The sequence below is a fragment of the Sciurus carolinensis genome, unplaced genomic scaffold (genome assembly GCF_902686445.1).
Source record: "Sciurus carolinensis unplaced genomic scaffold, mSciCar1.2, whole genome shotgun sequence".
NCBI classification, from domain to species: domain Eukaryota; kingdom Metazoa; phylum Chordata; class Mammalia; order Rodentia; family Sciuridae; genus Sciurus; species Sciurus carolinensis.
Window position 1 is genome coordinate 21,827 of NW_025920190.1, and position 15,389 is coordinate 37,215.

At 61.9% G+C, this 15,389-nt stretch overlaps 1 protein-coding gene across 8 annotated transcripts in view; it reads right to left on the reverse strand.

Annotated features, from left to right (window-relative positions):
- Nucleotides 1–15,389, reverse strand: part of Cfap46 (cilia and flagella associated protein 46) — an 82,262-nt gene that overhangs the window by 21,814 nt on the left and 45,059 nt on the right. For all 8 annotated transcript variants that reach the window (XR_007106828.1, XM_047537873.1, XM_047537875.1 and 5 more), the window contains 11 exons: nucleotides 13,997–14,199; nucleotides 12,775–12,978; nucleotides 11,953–12,102; nucleotides 10,395–10,543; nucleotides 9,907–10,005; nucleotides 8,555–8,687; nucleotides 7,654–7,800; nucleotides 5,860–6,060; nucleotides 5,666–5,772; nucleotides 4,263–4,433; nucleotides 2,143–2,278 (listed from right to left, as the gene is read on the reverse strand). Coding sequence is in view for 7 of the 8 variants with exons in the window: in XM_047537873.1 (XP_047393829.1) it covers nucleotides 2,143–2,278; nucleotides 4,263–4,433; nucleotides 5,666–5,772; nucleotides 5,860–6,060; nucleotides 7,654–7,800; nucleotides 8,555–8,687; nucleotides 9,907–10,005; nucleotides 10,395–10,543; nucleotides 11,953–12,102; nucleotides 12,775–12,978; nucleotides 13,997–14,199 (1,700 nt within the window). In the remaining variant the exon portion in view is untranslated. The remainder of the gene's footprint in view (nucleotides 1–2,142; nucleotides 2,279–4,262; nucleotides 4,434–5,665; nucleotides 5,773–5,859; nucleotides 6,061–7,653; nucleotides 7,801–8,554; nucleotides 8,688–9,906; nucleotides 10,006–10,394; nucleotides 10,544–11,952; nucleotides 12,103–12,774; nucleotides 12,979–13,996; nucleotides 14,200–15,389) is intronic.

Below are 15,389 nucleotides of genomic sequence, written 5' to 3' on the forward strand. Positions count from 1 at the left end.
GGAGCCCGCGGCAATGTTGCTTCATCCACTTCTGATATTAGCTACCTAGGTCCTCTCTTTTTGTCTGATCGAATTGACCAGAAGTTCATTGATTTACCGTCTGTTCACAGAACCAGCTTTGGCTCTCTTGGCTTCCTCTTTCATTTTCTGTCTTCTGATTCACTGACCTCCACTCTGATCTTTGGTTTCTATTCTTCTGCTCATTTGGGTTAAGTTTGCTCTTTGTCCACTTCTTCAGTGGAGAGTCTTGATCTTCTCCCTGTTCTTTGCAGGTGTTTGGTACTGCGACCCCAGGCCCCGCCCGGGACTGTGCAGGACACACCTCGGCAGGGCGTGGCGTGTCCTCCTCCAGGTCAGAACACCTTCCTGTGTCCCATGGCCCTGTGGCCTATGCTTTTTAATTTCCAGCTATTCGGGGCTTCCCACATATGTAGTTTTTGGTTTTTTGAACTGAGGTAAGTCATTGAAAGCATAGAACCAGGGGAACTTGGTGGGTCACAACACTGGTGATCTTCAGCTCTAATCCCTAAGCCTGTTCGTCCCTCCTGGGAAGGGCCTGGTCCATCGACCGTGGCTTCGTCTTCCTCACCACAACCCCTGGCACGCCCTGGCACCCCTGGTCTGCTTCCCGCGTCTTTGGATCCATCAGTTCTATCTTTCTGTTACTGGGTTCTACTTTAATTCTGTTGGGAAGCCAGTATATGCTTTGTCTGACTTAAGGTCCAGAATGCAGATACGGTCTGTGTTGTAGAGGCTCCCACGCACGAGCCCACCCCTGCCGTGGGACGGGGCATTCTAGAAGAAGCTACCAGAGCATGCAATCGGCTATTCAGATCCCCCGAGTCTTTGCTGATTTTCTTCCACTCATTCCATAATAATTGAGAGGGAATTGAAATTTCTCACCACGATTGTAGATTTGTTTCTGTCTCCATTGTAATTTTTAAAAATCGGTTTTTACTTCATTTATTTCAAAAATCAAACACTTTGGAAAGTAGTATGGAGATTCCTCAAAAAATGTGGAATGGAATAGGCACATGACCCAGCTATCCCCCCTTGGTGTTTGTCCAGGAGTCGCTATAGGGACACCTGCACTCTCACGTCTACACTGTCCCTTCACGATCAGCAGGTCAGGGAACCCCAGTGCCCCGCAACGTGGAGTGACAAAATGTGGTGCGACAAAATGTGGTGCATATTCACAATGGAGTTCTGTCAACTATGAAGAACAAAGTCAGGGCATTTGCTGGCAAATGGATGGAAGTGGAGATCATGCTAGGTGAAATAAGCAGCCTGGAAAGGCGAGAGAGAAAAGGAACTTATGCAAAAGGAGGGGGTCTCATGAAAACAGGGAGAAGAGTGAAGTGGGGGAGCTTGTGGGGAGGGAGGAGCGACGGGAGGAGGAGGAAGCAGGACAAGACCCAGCAGAGGATGCTTGTGCAGGCACACCACAGTGAGCGCCACTGTATGCCTCGCTGTACAGCACGGATTTAGAAAACAATGACTAAATAGAAGCAAGACCAGGAGAGTGGAGGTGGGACCGGGGAGGGAGGAGGGCAATGGTGGAGCAATTCTCCTTACGTGCTTCTGATTATGTTGGGATGAACCCAGCGGGCTCTGCTGTGAGGCACACAGGTCCTCCTGCCTCGACCCGTGCAGGGTGGCAGGGTGGCAGGGCGGCTTCCCCGAGACCCGCTTTTCTGACCTGCACAGCCACTCAGCTTTCCTTGGGTCAGCGCGCTGGGGTGCTTCCTCCGCCCTCTGTCTCTGGGTCTGAGTGCTTTCTGGCAGGTCGTAGGGTTCTGCTTCCTTACATGGCCTGCGACTGCTCAGGGCAGCCCCTCTCTGCCCTTGCCCTATGCCCCAGGCTGCTGCCTGCTTCCCCCAGGCTCTGGGCTGTCACCTGGACTCTGGTAGCTGTCCCCACGAGGGCTGCAGGCCATGGCCCTGGCAGGCCCGGGCTCTGGCTCGCGCTGCTGTTTGCCGTGTGAACGCCCAGCGCTCTGACAGTGCAGGCCACATGCGGTCGCCTGTGTTCTGGCTGTGTCTAGAGAGCGTACACCCGGTCGCCTCGCTCAACGCACCGCTGGAGCGGAGGCCCTGGGCCAGCACGCAGACTGCCGGTGGAGCGCGAGATGGGCCACTCACCTCTTGATGGGCCAGCAGACCGCGGGTCCTGTGGAACAGCTCTTCCTCTTCAGCCACAGCTCTCTGGGTCAAGTCGTAAGCTTCCAAGTAGTGTGTGACTTTCTGATCTCTGTCTGCCTCATTTTGGGCACAAAACCTTTACAAGACATGAATGTGGAATTCACACGTCACTGCCACCAGCGAGCGTGCGATGCTTCACCTCTGCGTGATCTGCTCTTTACTGTGCTAGCACGAGGAGCGCGGGGGTCGGACGCTCACAGTGAGGCTGTTCTCAATACATTTCAAAGCAACCCTGAACTGCTGAGCAATGCTGCTTGCAGTCTGACCCTCTGCTTATGAACCAGGGGATCTGCCCAGGAGAAGTCTGCGAAGGTCCCACAGCACCAGCAAGGGGCTGGTCCAGGCCCCAGCTCCCCAGTCCCTATGTTGCTGGCAGAACATGGCTGGGTTGGACTTGCAGGTGAGGGGCTGCTGTGTGGGAGGGGCGCTGTGTGGGAGGGGCATGGTGTGGGAGGGGTACTGTGTGGGAGGAGTTGCTGTGTGGGCGGGGCACAGTGTGGGAGGGGCAGTGTTGGAGGGGCTGCTGCGTGGGAGGGGCGCTGTGTGGGAGGGGTGCTGTGTGGGAGGGGCACGGTGTGGGAGGGGCTGCTGTGTGTGAGGAGCAGTGTGTGGGAGGGGCACTGTGTGGGAGGGCCATGGTGTGGGCGGGGCACTGTGTGGGAGGGGCACGGTGTGGGAGGGGCACTGTGTGGGAGGGGCACGGTGTGGGAGGGGCACTGTGTGGGAGGGGCACTGTGTGGGAGGGGCACGGTGTGGGAGGGCACGGTGTGGGAGGGGCACTGTGTGGGAGGGCCATGGTGTGGGCGGGGCACTGTGTGGGAGGGGCACTGTGTGGGAGGGCACGGAGTGGGAGGGGCACTGTGTGGGAGGGGCGCTGTGTGGGAGGGGCACTGTGTGGGAGGGGCGCTGTGTGGGAGGGCACGGTGTGGGAGGGCACGGTGTGGGAGGGGCGCTGTGTGGGAGGGGCACTGTGTGGGAGGGGCACGGTGTGGGAGGGCACGGTGTGGGAGGGGCACTGTGTGGGAGGGCCATGGTGTGGGCGGGGCACTGTGTGGGAGGGGCACTGTGTGGGAGGGGTGCTGTGTGGGAGGGGCGCCGTGTGGGAGGGGCACGGTGTGGGAGGGGCTGCTGTGTGTGAGGAGCACGGTGTGGGAGGGGCACTGTGTGGGAGGGCCATGGTGTCGGCGGGGCACTGTGTGGGAGGGGCACGGTGTGGGAGGGGCGCTGTGTGGGAGGGGTGCTGTGTGGGAGGGGCGCCGTGTGGGAGGGGCGCTGTGTGGGAGGGGCACGGTGTGGGAGGGGCTGCTGTGTGGGAGGGGCACTGTGTGGGAGGGCCATGGTGTGGGCGGGGCACTGTGTGGGAGGGGCACTGTGTGGGAGGGCACGGAGTGGGAGGGGCACTGTGTGGGAGGGGCACTGTGTGGGAGGGGCACGGTGTGGGAGGGGCACTGTGTGGGAGGGCACGGTGTGGGGGGGCGCTGTGTGGGAGGGGCGCTGTGTGGGAGGGGCACTGTGTGGGAGGGCACGGTGTGGGAGGGGCACTGTGTGGGAGGGTCATGGTGTGGGAGGGACACCGTGTGGGAGGGGCGTCGTGTGGGAGGGGCACCGTGTGGGAGGGTCATGGTGTGGGAGGGGCACTGTGTGGGAGGGGCACCATGTGGGAGGGGCACCGTGTGGGAGGGGCACCGTGTGGGAGGGTCATGGTGTGGGAGGGCCCCGGGGGTGGAGGCATTCCCCAAGGCCTTGCAGGAGAAGAGGGGTCCTGCCCTGGGAACTCGCACCTCAGGTTGTGGTGTGTGAACACTGAGTCTGTGGGGGGTTCCCCAGGGGCGTCCCACCTGGGTGGGCAGAGGCAGGAGGACAGCAAAGTGTGAGGACAGCAAAGTGTAGTCCAGACCGGTTGGCCAGGGGCAGTGGGAGGAGCTGCCAGAGACCCACGGACTGCAGGGGGAGGGGCAGGGACAGATGAAGGCTCAGGACGGAGCAGCGACTGTCCCCTCAACCCATGGCAAAGCCCTGGGGCGCTCCTCCACAGGTGGATTCTGGAGCAAGGTCCTCACCTCCGTATCTTTGCACGCTCTACTTTTATATTGACACAGTTCTCCTCGTAACCACAATTAACAAAGTTTTCCTCAATTTCCAGCAGTTGATCATCCATCTTCTTGAACAAAAACCGGCAGTCAGGAAATTTGCTCTCCTCTGAGTTCTGGGTGATTTGGATCTGAAGGCATCTGCAGGGAGAGAGGAGGTAGATGCTCCTGTAGGGACAGAGGAGGCTCATGCACCACAGTGACAGAGGAGGCTTATCACCTGCAGGGACAGAGAGGGCTCATCACCTGCAGGGACAGAGAGGGCTCATCACCTGCAGGGACAGAGGGGCCTCATCACCTGCAGGGACAGAGGGGCCTCATCACCTGCAGGGACAGAGGGGACTCATCACCTGCAGGGACAGAGGAAGCTCATGCACCTGCAGGGAGAGAGGAGGTGGATGCTCCTGTTGGGACAGAGGAGGCTCATGCACCTCAGTGACAGAGAAGGCTCATCACCTGCAGGGACAGAAGGGACTCATGCACCTGCAGGGGCAGAGCAGGTGGATGATTGCACAGGGACAGAAGGGCTCATCACCTGCAGAGACAGAGGAGGCTCATAAACTACAGTGACAGAGGAGGCTCATTACCTGCAGGGACAGAGGGGGCTCACGCGCCTGCAGGGACAGAGTCCTCTGGAGGACTGTGACTTTGAGGTTTCTGCCTAGAGTCAAAAGCCCAGACCGGGGAGATGCTCTTGCTCTCCGCGTCTGCCCAGGGACTCTGGGTCAAACCTGCAGCCTTTCTCACACCCTGGAAGTCCTGCAGTTACATTCCTGGGTCAGACAATGAAGTTGAGAGACTAACAGACCCACCCTAGACATTGTATCTGTTTGGCAACTAAAAACATACCCTTAAATCACCCAGAAGTGAAAAAAAAAACCCATGCCAAATGTCCCAGACCAAACTGAAGGGACACCGCCGGGGGGACCCAGGACACATGCACCAGGACACTATGGGCAGCTCCTCCTGTGCAGAGAGCCGTTCGCGGCGAGCGAGCAGAAGCAGGGAACACGGAGAGAAGCACCCCGCTGCGCTGAGTGAGCCAGAAGCCGCCGCTTCTTTGAAGAGACCCCATAAGTGCAGCCCGCAATTCCGCTCAGAGGAAGAGGGAGACTCCAGTAGCCCAAACGACTGGTGAGCCCGAGAGCGGCTCCCCCAGCAGGGAGAAGCTTGCCTCCGGACTGGAGGGTGCCCCTGGGAGCTCTGCCCGCAGCGCCTCCCCGGGCCAGGCTGCAGCCCTGCGGTGGAGCTCTGGGGCTCAGGCAAGCAGAGCCAGGGAGCTGAGGCTGTCTGAGCCCCGGTGGCCTTGAGGGACACGCGCAAGCTGACCGGCAGGAAGGCGGCCAGCACTCTCCTGGGACAGGCGCTGCTACCTGGCCTCCAGGTCGGTGGTGATGAACTCCAGTATGTGCACTCGGTTGGGCCTTTCTTTCTGGAGGACGCTGAGGACATCTATGAGCTTCTTAAATAGGCGGCAAACCTGGGGATAGCGGGCCATCGTGTGACTGTCCTGCCCACAGGCCGGGGGACTGCGCCCTCCTCTGAACACCGCCCTCCTTCTCCTCACCGCGACTTCTTTCCCATGGTCTTCCGAGGACAAGATGGCATCGGCCAGAGTCAGGGTCAAGTTGTACCAGAACTCCTCACTTCCGCCCAGCTGCTGGGCCCTCTCGATCATTCTCTTGGCTTGTCCGTGGTTCTTCTCCTTGTTGGCCAGCTGAGCTAGGAGCAGCAGGCACTGTGATTCTGCACAGGGGTCATCGAGCTCCTAGGGGCAGAGAAGTGTGCAAAAGAGAAGGCACGGGTGAGCTTGGCCCTGGGGCTTCTCTCTGGCCCCGGGGCTTCTCTCTGGCCCCGGGGATTCTCTCTGGCCCCGGGGCTACTCTCTGGCCCCGGGGCTTCTCTGGCAGAGGAGACAAAGCTCATGTTGGCCCTTGGAGTAGGACCTCTGGCTGCGTTGAAACCCAGCTCAAGGGCTGGGGAACTGTTGCAGCCCTGCAAAGCTGAGGACCAAGGCCCATTCCTCGCAGTGCCTTCCAGGGTGGCTCCTGCCTGCCGACAGAGGGGTCACTGCCTGGGCTGGAGGTGGCCCTGCTGAGGGCTTTCATCTGCTCTTGGCTCTCCCTGTGTAGGCCGGAGCCCTGAGGCCTGGAGCCTTCTATGGAGGCGCGTTAGGCCTGCTTCCCATGCATGGCTACCTAATGCTCTAACTCCAATAGTTTGGGAACATGATGGACCCTGTGGCCCTCAAGATTCAGGCGTGAGTGTGGACCAGAAGAATCCTGGGAGAGGAGGTGTGTGGTGAGCTGTCTGGGCAGCAGAACGCCAGCCCCATGCGATTGCTGGGTGCTTGCTAGACTGTGCCCTGACCCTCCTGTTCTCGGGGCTTCACCCCTTCCTGGGCTGAAGGGGCTGAGTTTAGGCCTGGAGATTCCTCAGCGCCCAGAAAAGCTCAGGCAGCGCAGGGACAGCCTCGCCCTCGTGCCCAGTGGCCTGCAGAGAGCAGGGTGAAAGCCGGGGAAGGAGGACAATTTGTGATCACAACAAAGGCACGTGCTGCTGGGAGGGAGGGGGAGGCCCGAGGGGCAGCCTGGGCGTCGGACATCACAGACGGCAGGAAGCCATGGCTCCTGGCCTGGGCGGCCGTTCTGGGCAAACGGGGAGCCACCGGTCACTTGGACAGAGACAGGCAGATGAACACACCTGTCCCCAACACTCCTGTGTCCTGCCTGACCTCCACACACTCCTGTGTCCTGCCTGACCTCCTCACAGACCTGTGTCCTGCCTGACCTCCACACACTCCTGTGTCCTGCCTGACCTCCACACACTCCTGTGTCCTGCCTGACCTCCACACACTCCTGTGTCCTGCCTGACCTCCACACACTCCTGTGTCCTGCCTGACCTCCACACACATACCTGTGCCCTGCCTGACCTCCACACACTCCTGTGTCCTGCCTGACCTCCACACACTCCTGTGTCCTGCCTGACCTCCACACACTCCTGTGTCCTGCCTGACCTCCACACACACTCCTGTGTCCTGCCTGACCTCCACACACTCCTGTGTCCTGCCTGACCTCCACACACTCCTGTGTCCTGCCTGACCTCCACACACACTCCTGTGTCCTGCCTGACCTCCACACACGCCTGTGTCCTGCCTGACCTCCACACACTCCTGTGTCCTGCCTGACCTCCACACACTCCTGTGTCCTTCCTGATCTCCACACACACGCCTGTGTCCTGCCTGACCTCCACACACTCCTGTGTCCTGTCTGACCTCCACACACTGGTTCCCAGACAGGAGCAGCTCACCTATGCAGGTGGAGGGAGCTCCTCAGATGGCCATGGGCTGGGGGCTCCTTACCTGGAAGGCCAGGTAAGCCTCGGACAGGAGCAGCCGTGCCGGCTGGTACAGGTTCATCTCCAGCAGGACCTCGGCCTTGAGCAGCCACAGCTGGGGGTAGGACGTTCCATCCAGGCCCCTCCCGGTCTCTTCATTCATCTTCAAAATCTGTAAGACACTGCGGGCTGATGCCTATGCCCCCTGTGAGCCACCCTGGCCAAGGAGGCATGGGGGACAGTGTGGGGGGACAGTGTGATGCCACAACTGCATGAAGACCACGCTTTGGGGCTCCGGCACCAGAGCTCGGGGTGCTGAGGACTCCACCCGGGCCCAGGTGCTCGGCTGTGGCTCCACCTGTCCACCCTGACAAACGCCAGCTCCCGGGACCTCTGCCCCTTCTTACTTTCCCCCTCCAGCCCACCTAAGCCCACCACTGGCTGGGAGGCTCTGCAGCCCAGGGCACGGGTGCCTTCCTACAGGGTCTTGAGTGCGGACCCCGGTTCCCAGGAGTGCTCCCCGCCTGGCATCCTGGGGACCGGGCTCTTCACGCTAGAGCTTGCTGTCTGGAAAGCTACTTTCCCTCCTGGACAAAGCTCTAGGGGCAGCCGGGTGGTCTAGGGGGGAGCTGGCTAGTCAGACGGCAGGGCCTTGAGAGGCCAGCGGGCTCCCTTGGGCTTCCCAAGGATGAGCTCTGCTCCAGGGGCGTCCGTCCTCCCTGACTTCTCTCATCTGCTGCTGGGCCCATGGTGGCCTGTGATGGCCTGTGGTTACCTGCGGAATTCCAGGAGGGGTCATATTCCCCCAGGCCTCTGGGTCCCTGAACCCAGCACAGGGGTTCCAGCAGTGAGCGCCTCACTGAATTCTGGCTCGCTGGCGCCCACCGCAGGCAGTACGGCGCCAGGTCAGCGGCGGGAATGGCTACCTTGTCCTGTGCTACGAGCGGCTTGGCCTCCTCAGGCTGGCGGGGGGCCCCGGGCTCCAGCACCACCGGCAGGCTTTCTTCCAGCACGGGCTCCTTGTTTTTCTCCTTTCTCAATGCAATCTCCTTCCTGCAACTGGCGAAGCAGTGACCAGTGGCAACGCCACCGTCATCAGCACCAAAGAGACGCTCGCAAGGCTACAAGAAGCCGACGTCCACACTTCAGAGGGACTGAAAGTGTCCTTGGATTTGGCAGCAATCCGGCTCCTAAATTCATGTCTCGGGCCTGTTTTCTCTACGGAACTCCTCAACATCTTGGCTTTAGAGGCCCAGACTCCACGTGCCTGAAGCAGACCTCCCCGCCACCCACGTGAGAGGCTATGCCCCGGGGGCCCCACGTGGAGCGCCTGGGGGCTCCTGCTCCTCACCACCAGCCCTGGCATGGCACGTCCAGAGCTGTCCCCTGGACAGCCGACCAGCTGTCGTGCACACATCCAGGCCTGCCCAGTCTCTTTGGCCTGCACTGGTCCTTTCCTTCAGCACCTTGGACACTTCCCAACCCCCAGGCCTCTCCTGACCACCTGCGCCTGGACTGCAGTCCCCCGGGGCCCCACTGTGGGGCACACACCTTGCCTGTCGCACAGCCCACCCTTAGTCCTGGATGGAATCGTATACAGCAGGCACTCGCCAGTGAACCCACAAGAGGAAGGTCGGCTAGGCCCGGGGCTTCAGCAGCTGCGACCTCCATCAGCTGGGGGCCATGAGTCGCTGAGCCAGAACCACCTTGGGATGTCCCCCACGTTGCTGGAGGCTTGGCAGCTCTAGAGGCCAGTGAGGACAGGACAAATGGACTGTGTGACTCGAGAACGCAAAAGTCGGACAGGGACAGTGCTCACCACAGGCTGCAGAGTGGAAGGTGTGGACAGCATAACAGAGTGATGGGCAGCAGTAACCCTATCTCCTTTGTTTTCTAACTTGCTTGAGGAAACATATCACTCCCACAAGCAAAGGAGTGCTTTGTAGTACAGACTGACTCCCAAGGGACCTCTGGATCCTGAGGGTCCAGCTGTGGGACAGCCGAGCTCTGCAGACCTCCAGCACCTCTGAGTGACAGGCCTGGCACCTGAGCTGGGGCTCTCCCAGGCCCTCTGTCCCTTTCTCCTGTTGTCCCTCCTGAGTGTCCACCTGGCTCCTGTGTGCACACATCCCCAGGCTGTCCCTGAAGGCGCTGCCTGACAGGACCTCCAGGTCACCAGGCTGCCTGGCCTCCACCTGGCCCTTCTCTGCAGTGAGCTCTGGCCTTGGCTGCATAGGCGCCCAGGAGCGAGTGTCCTGCCTGAGGGGACAGCACACACCTGGCCTGCTCCATGTCGCCGATGTATGCCTGCCCAACCACCGCCTCGTGGTGAGTGGCCGCTGCGGTCAGCCTCAGGTCCCAGCACACGCAGGCAAGTCTGGGGGCAGTTGGATAGGAGAGGGGACCAGTCACACAGGCTGAGGTCGGTGGGGGCAGTCGGTGGGGGCATTCAGTGGGGACAGGAAGCCCTGGGGGCTTGGTGAACTTGGCAGGAGAGTGTGGAGAACCCATACATTGCCCTGGCTTGGCCTCCGGCTGCCCCTGTCTCTGTCCCCCGTCCTCCCTCCCCTGCTGGTCAAGGGGCAGTGCCCTCACCCTGCTGTGCGCTTCCTTAGAGGAAAGCACCATGGCTGTGCTTGAGTCTCGACTGCCGTCCAGCCTCAGCAGTCACATTTCAAAATGTGGGTTCCGAGCGGCTTTGGGCACACCCGCCTCGGCCGCTGCAGCGCCCCCTCCTCCCTGGGAGCGCAGGGCGTGCACACCCACCGAAGGTGGTAGAGGTCTGCCAGGCTCTTGCTGTCCACCACGACGCTGGCGATGAGGGCCCCCAGCTGCAGGATGGGGATGGTGAGCTCGTGCAGGAACATCCTCTGCAGGGCCGTGACCAGGCGGTCCAGGTAGTACAGAGTGTACGTCTACGGAACAGCAAGCTGGCGTGGTCACGGGCCGGGGCAGCAGCAGCCTCCCGCTGGGGCCCAGCACAGTGCCCGGCACGCAGGGCCAGCGGGCCCGTGGGAGGAGCCACGACGCTCTTCTGCCTCTGTCCCGTGCAGCCAGCTGGGGCGACGGCCCCGGAGCAGCCAGCGGCCTCCCGGGCACACCACTCCTGTGCCCATTCGCAGAGGCCGCACTCGAGTCCCGTTCTCCCCGCCGACTGCTGGCCTGGCAGAAGCAGGCGTCCTTCGTGAACACACAGCTGCTCTAAAACCTGACGTGGACAGCAGAACAGAGCGTCCTGTGACGTGGGACTGAGCTGGACAGCTGTCTCATGCTCTGCGTGTGGAAGCTGGCGACGTGCCGGGGGCAGCACTGGCCAGCTCTGGAGAAGGTGCTCGTCAGGCAGCAGCCAGGCGCGTGGGGGCCCTGCAGGTCTGGCACGCAGACCGTGTGTGGAGCAGCTTCTGTAGACACTGCCGGGTGCCTGCAGCCCTTCCAGCCCTGGCCTCCGAGGAGGTCACCAACTTGCCTTTCCATGAACTGACCCCATGGAGGGCGGGAGGCCAGGCCCGGGCAGAGGGCGGCCTGCTGCAGGTGGGAAAGGAGGGTAGGCACGCTGACCTGAGGAGGGCCAGCTCGCTGCGCCCAAGCACCCACTCTCCACGGCACAGACGCTGCTGCCACCAGGTGGCCTGTGCCAGGAGCAGGGCCTGGCCACGGAGCTCTGGCCACGGCGGAGGCTGGAGGCAGGCGGAGGCACCCCACTGCTGAGGACTCCTATGCCCTGGAGACTTTCTGGAAGGCAGGTGTGCCTTTCAGATGTGCCAACCCGGAGGCCCTGGTAAGCATGCTCCCAGCTGCACAGCTGTGGACTGGACCTACACAGCGCCCACCAGCAGGAGAGAGGCCTGCAGACCACATCTGCTCCCAGTGCAGGTGCTCTGCACTGTGACCTGCAGCGTAGACGACCCAGAAGGAAGTCAGCCCGCAGGTGACGCATCCATGACTATTCCTGGAGCCCAAGTCGGGCGGATGAGGTGGGCTACTAGGGCCCAGAGACACGTCCTCCTCCAGGACCAGGGAGACCACACAGCCCGACAGGTTGTGAGGTGTGACCAGCAGGAGGGGTCCAGGATACAATCCCAGGGTCCCTGAGGGGGGTGGAGGAGGAGGTGGCAGGGAGAGGGGCTGCCTGGCCACTGAGTGGACTGGGCAGAGGAGGTAGGAAGGAGCTCCTGCTGACACGGCTGGCTGGCCAAAGCCCCTGGGTGTGTCTGGTGTCTGGGCATGCGTCCTGGTGGGTGTGGGAGGAGGGCTTCCGTGAGCGCTGCCCGGCCAGCAGGCAGACTGTCCCGGGCAAAGCCTCCCTGCCCTCAGGCCTGCTCACCGGCTTTTGGATGGTGGTGGCGTTCACGGCCAAGTCACTCTTGTCTTGCCTGAGCACCGCCAGCAGTTCCTCGGGGCAGGAGTAGCAGGCCCACTCTTCCATGCTGGCCGGCAGATCTTCAAGCGGCTTGCTAGGAGCCGAGGTCTGAGACTGGGCAGGAGAGAACGGGGATTCACAGTAGAGAATGGAGCTAAAAATGTGTCCCCGCCCAGACGCAGGGACTGTGACCTCGGGAAGCTGCTCTTCCGCACAGCGCGGGGGCGGGGCTGCCCCTGCCCACCCTGATGCCCAGGGCACACTGGCCCTTGCCTGCCCTCCACCTCTGCAGCTTCCACACCGAAGCCACTTCTGACTCTGTGCACAAGGCAGCTTCCGGCCTCACTGCCCAGTGACACTGAGGAGTCTCTGCTGCGCACAGCACAGTTCTGCTGGGCTGCCCAGGCTCTACGGCCACAGGTCATGCAACTGGGGTTGGAGCCCGCGAGCTTCGGGCCGCAGGCTCCTGTCTCAGACCTGTGTCAGCACAGGGAGGAGCCACTATGTTAGGACAGAAGGTCCCATGTGCCCTAGCGGCTTCCTACATGAAGCACTGCTTTTCTCCTGGTCCTCACCCCCAGGACCTCCAGGCTGCTGTTTAACCTGGCTCACCAGGGCACAGGGTTGCTGCTCAACCCTGCGCAAGGCAAGTCAGTCTCCATTGTGCAGAAGAGGGAATCGGCACAGAGGAGGTCACAGATCCAACCTGAGTACCAGGGAGGCTGGGAGGCCGTGGGGCCTCACCTCTGCCTCCAGGGAGGCTGTGTCTGTGGAAGGCACCCTCACCTGTTTCCCGTCCTTGGCCTTCTCCTTCTCCTCCTTGACCTTCTCCTTCTCCTTGACCTTCTCCTTCTCCTTCTCCTCCTTGACCTTCTCCTTCTCCTTCTCTTTACCTTTCTCCTTCTCTTTTTTAGATAATGATATATGTGAACTGGCTGTTGTTAGAATTCTATTTTCTAGAATCGATTTTCCTGCTGTCAACAAAGACATCTGGGGAAAAACAAAACCCAAATTGGCAGCATTAGAAGCAGAGCTGGGCCCACGTCCTGCTGCACCTGGCCAGAGCGGGGCTCCTGGCTCTGAGGTGTTACTCGGCTGTGGTCAGGCCAGGAGCTGCCACAGGCTGAGCCTCTGTTGGGCCCCTAACAGCTGTGTGACAGCCCAAGAGCACACAGGGGTGTCCCCGGCTGGGTGCAGCTGGACATCCTCACACTGACACTTCCTGTGGACAGACCTTGGTCATCCCCAGAGGCCTCCTGCGGGCCAGGCCTGGGAGGGACGATGGTGGCTCCCCAGGACTCTCGACGGATAGGGCTGCCAGGACAGAGGCACCTCTGCCAATAGGACTTGGGTGTCCAGCAAAGGAAGGCACAGCTGGCCCTCAAGGAGGCCTGTGCCTCCACAGAGTGAGTCAGGCCTTCAGCGCTGGAGCACGGCGGCCGCGGCCCTGCTGGGGCTGGACCTGGAGAGCTGGGGACAGGTGAACTCTCTGGTCCCTCGGGCAGCTGAGAGGTGCCCCTTGTCCCTCCCCTGCTGGGGGCTCTGGGATCACTTGTTCTCAGAAGACAGCTTGTCCTGTGGGCGCTGCCCACAGGACCTGGGACCGTCACACACGGGCAGTCCCCAGGAGCAAGGGTGGGAGACCAGACAGAGTTGCCCCGGGACCCCACAGGGAGCTGTGGAGGACAGAAGGAGGCCCTGCATGGTGGGGGTGGAGTCAGAGAAGGTTCTGGAAGCCACAGATATTGATGGGAAGACGGCTGCTCTGTGGGTGGGCTCAGCTGGGGTGGGTTTGGGAAGCAGGGGCCGGTTTGGAGGCAGCCACGGTTCCTCCCTCCCAGAGCTCTGAGGACACGGAGCACACCGGGGTCGGAGAGGTGCCAGGGGGTGGTTCTCGGGGAAGCGCCTGGGTGGCCGGGTGGGGTCTGCCCTCCGAGCCGGGAAGGCTTTCCCGAAGGAAGCAGCGAACAGGCCACGGGCGGTCCCAGGGCCGCGGGCCCCGCCCCACCTGCAGGATGTGCCTGAGGAAGGTGTAGGCCAGGAGGCAGTCATCCTGGTGGTGGGCAGAGCTGGGGGTCCCCATCAGCGCCCGCAGGATGTGCACGCAGGCCAGCGCGTCCAGCTGCTTCACGTTCCACAGCTGCTCCCAGGAGATGGGCTCCTGGGTTGAGGGGTTTTCTTCGGTTGGGGTCTGAATGGAGTCACAGTCCCCTGCAAATGGGGTGCCCAGCTGAGTGCACCTCCAGACTTGGGGTGCCTGTGGGCCGGGGACTGCTCGTCCTGCTCACTGGCTCCTGCTCAGCAACCTGCCCTCCACCAGGCCTCGGCTGGGGCCCCCTGAGCGGTCTCTTCAGAACCAATTGCTTCCCAGTGTGCTGCCCTTCCGCCCGGGCCTGGGCGATGCGGGAGGCCCCTGGGCCCGGTGCCTGGCGGGTTCCTGCCGCCCTGGGGCCTGCTCCAGGCTGTGGAATCGCCCTGGGGGTGGGTGGGGTCTGGGCCCCTGGCTTGTGCAAGTCTGAACCCGGCCCGTGCCAGCCGAGGCCATGCCCTGCTGCCGGACACAGCCTGGGGCCGGCTGCCCTTGGGCCAAGGCGGCCCTTGCTGGAGGCACATGCTCTGTCCAGGCGAGGTCTGCCCCTTTGCCTCTGCACGCCACAGTGCTGAGCACCGCAGTCCCGGCTGAGCTGTCCCTGGGCTGGACTGAGTTCCCTCAGGTATCCGCAGCTCTGACCTCCCTTGTGGTCCTGACCCAAGCACCTCGCCACTTCCCCCAGGGCCTGGGGTCTCTAAGGAGATCTCCGTCCATTCTGACAGCAGTCTCAGGCCCTGTGGCCACTAGGCCAGTGGCCCTGACCAGGCCAGCACCATCCAGTGCTTCAGGGAGCCTGTGGGCTGCACCTGATCCTGCACATGCATCTAGGGCCTTAGTTCTCCTCCTTCTGCTTGGGCTGGGTCATGCAGGCCTGCAGGGTGACCTGTGGGACTCCTCATAGGGACCTCTGTCCCCTGGTGTCCCTGGGTTGGCACCTGAGCAGTGGGGTTTGTAAGGCCCTGGATGATTCTGGCCTCAGCAAACCTTCCCTCACCCAAAGCCCTCCCAGTGTCACGGGCAGGCGGGGGGAAGCGTGGGCCTGACCAGACCCTGAGGGAGAGGTGCCGCTCCCTGACGCACTGGGTGGGCGGAAGCTCTCACCTCACTGCCTATGTGGTCGTCTGTCTGCAACGTGATCCAGAGAGGCAAGGCCACCGGCCCCTCTCCTGAGCACGGTCCGAGGGGTCAGGCCTCCCCACCCACAGGGAATATCACCCAGCTGACCTGCACTGGGCACACACTTTGCTGTTTATAAGGAAGCCAAGTTCTCTGAGTGGGGACGAGACGGGGTGGCACCAGGACCCGCAGC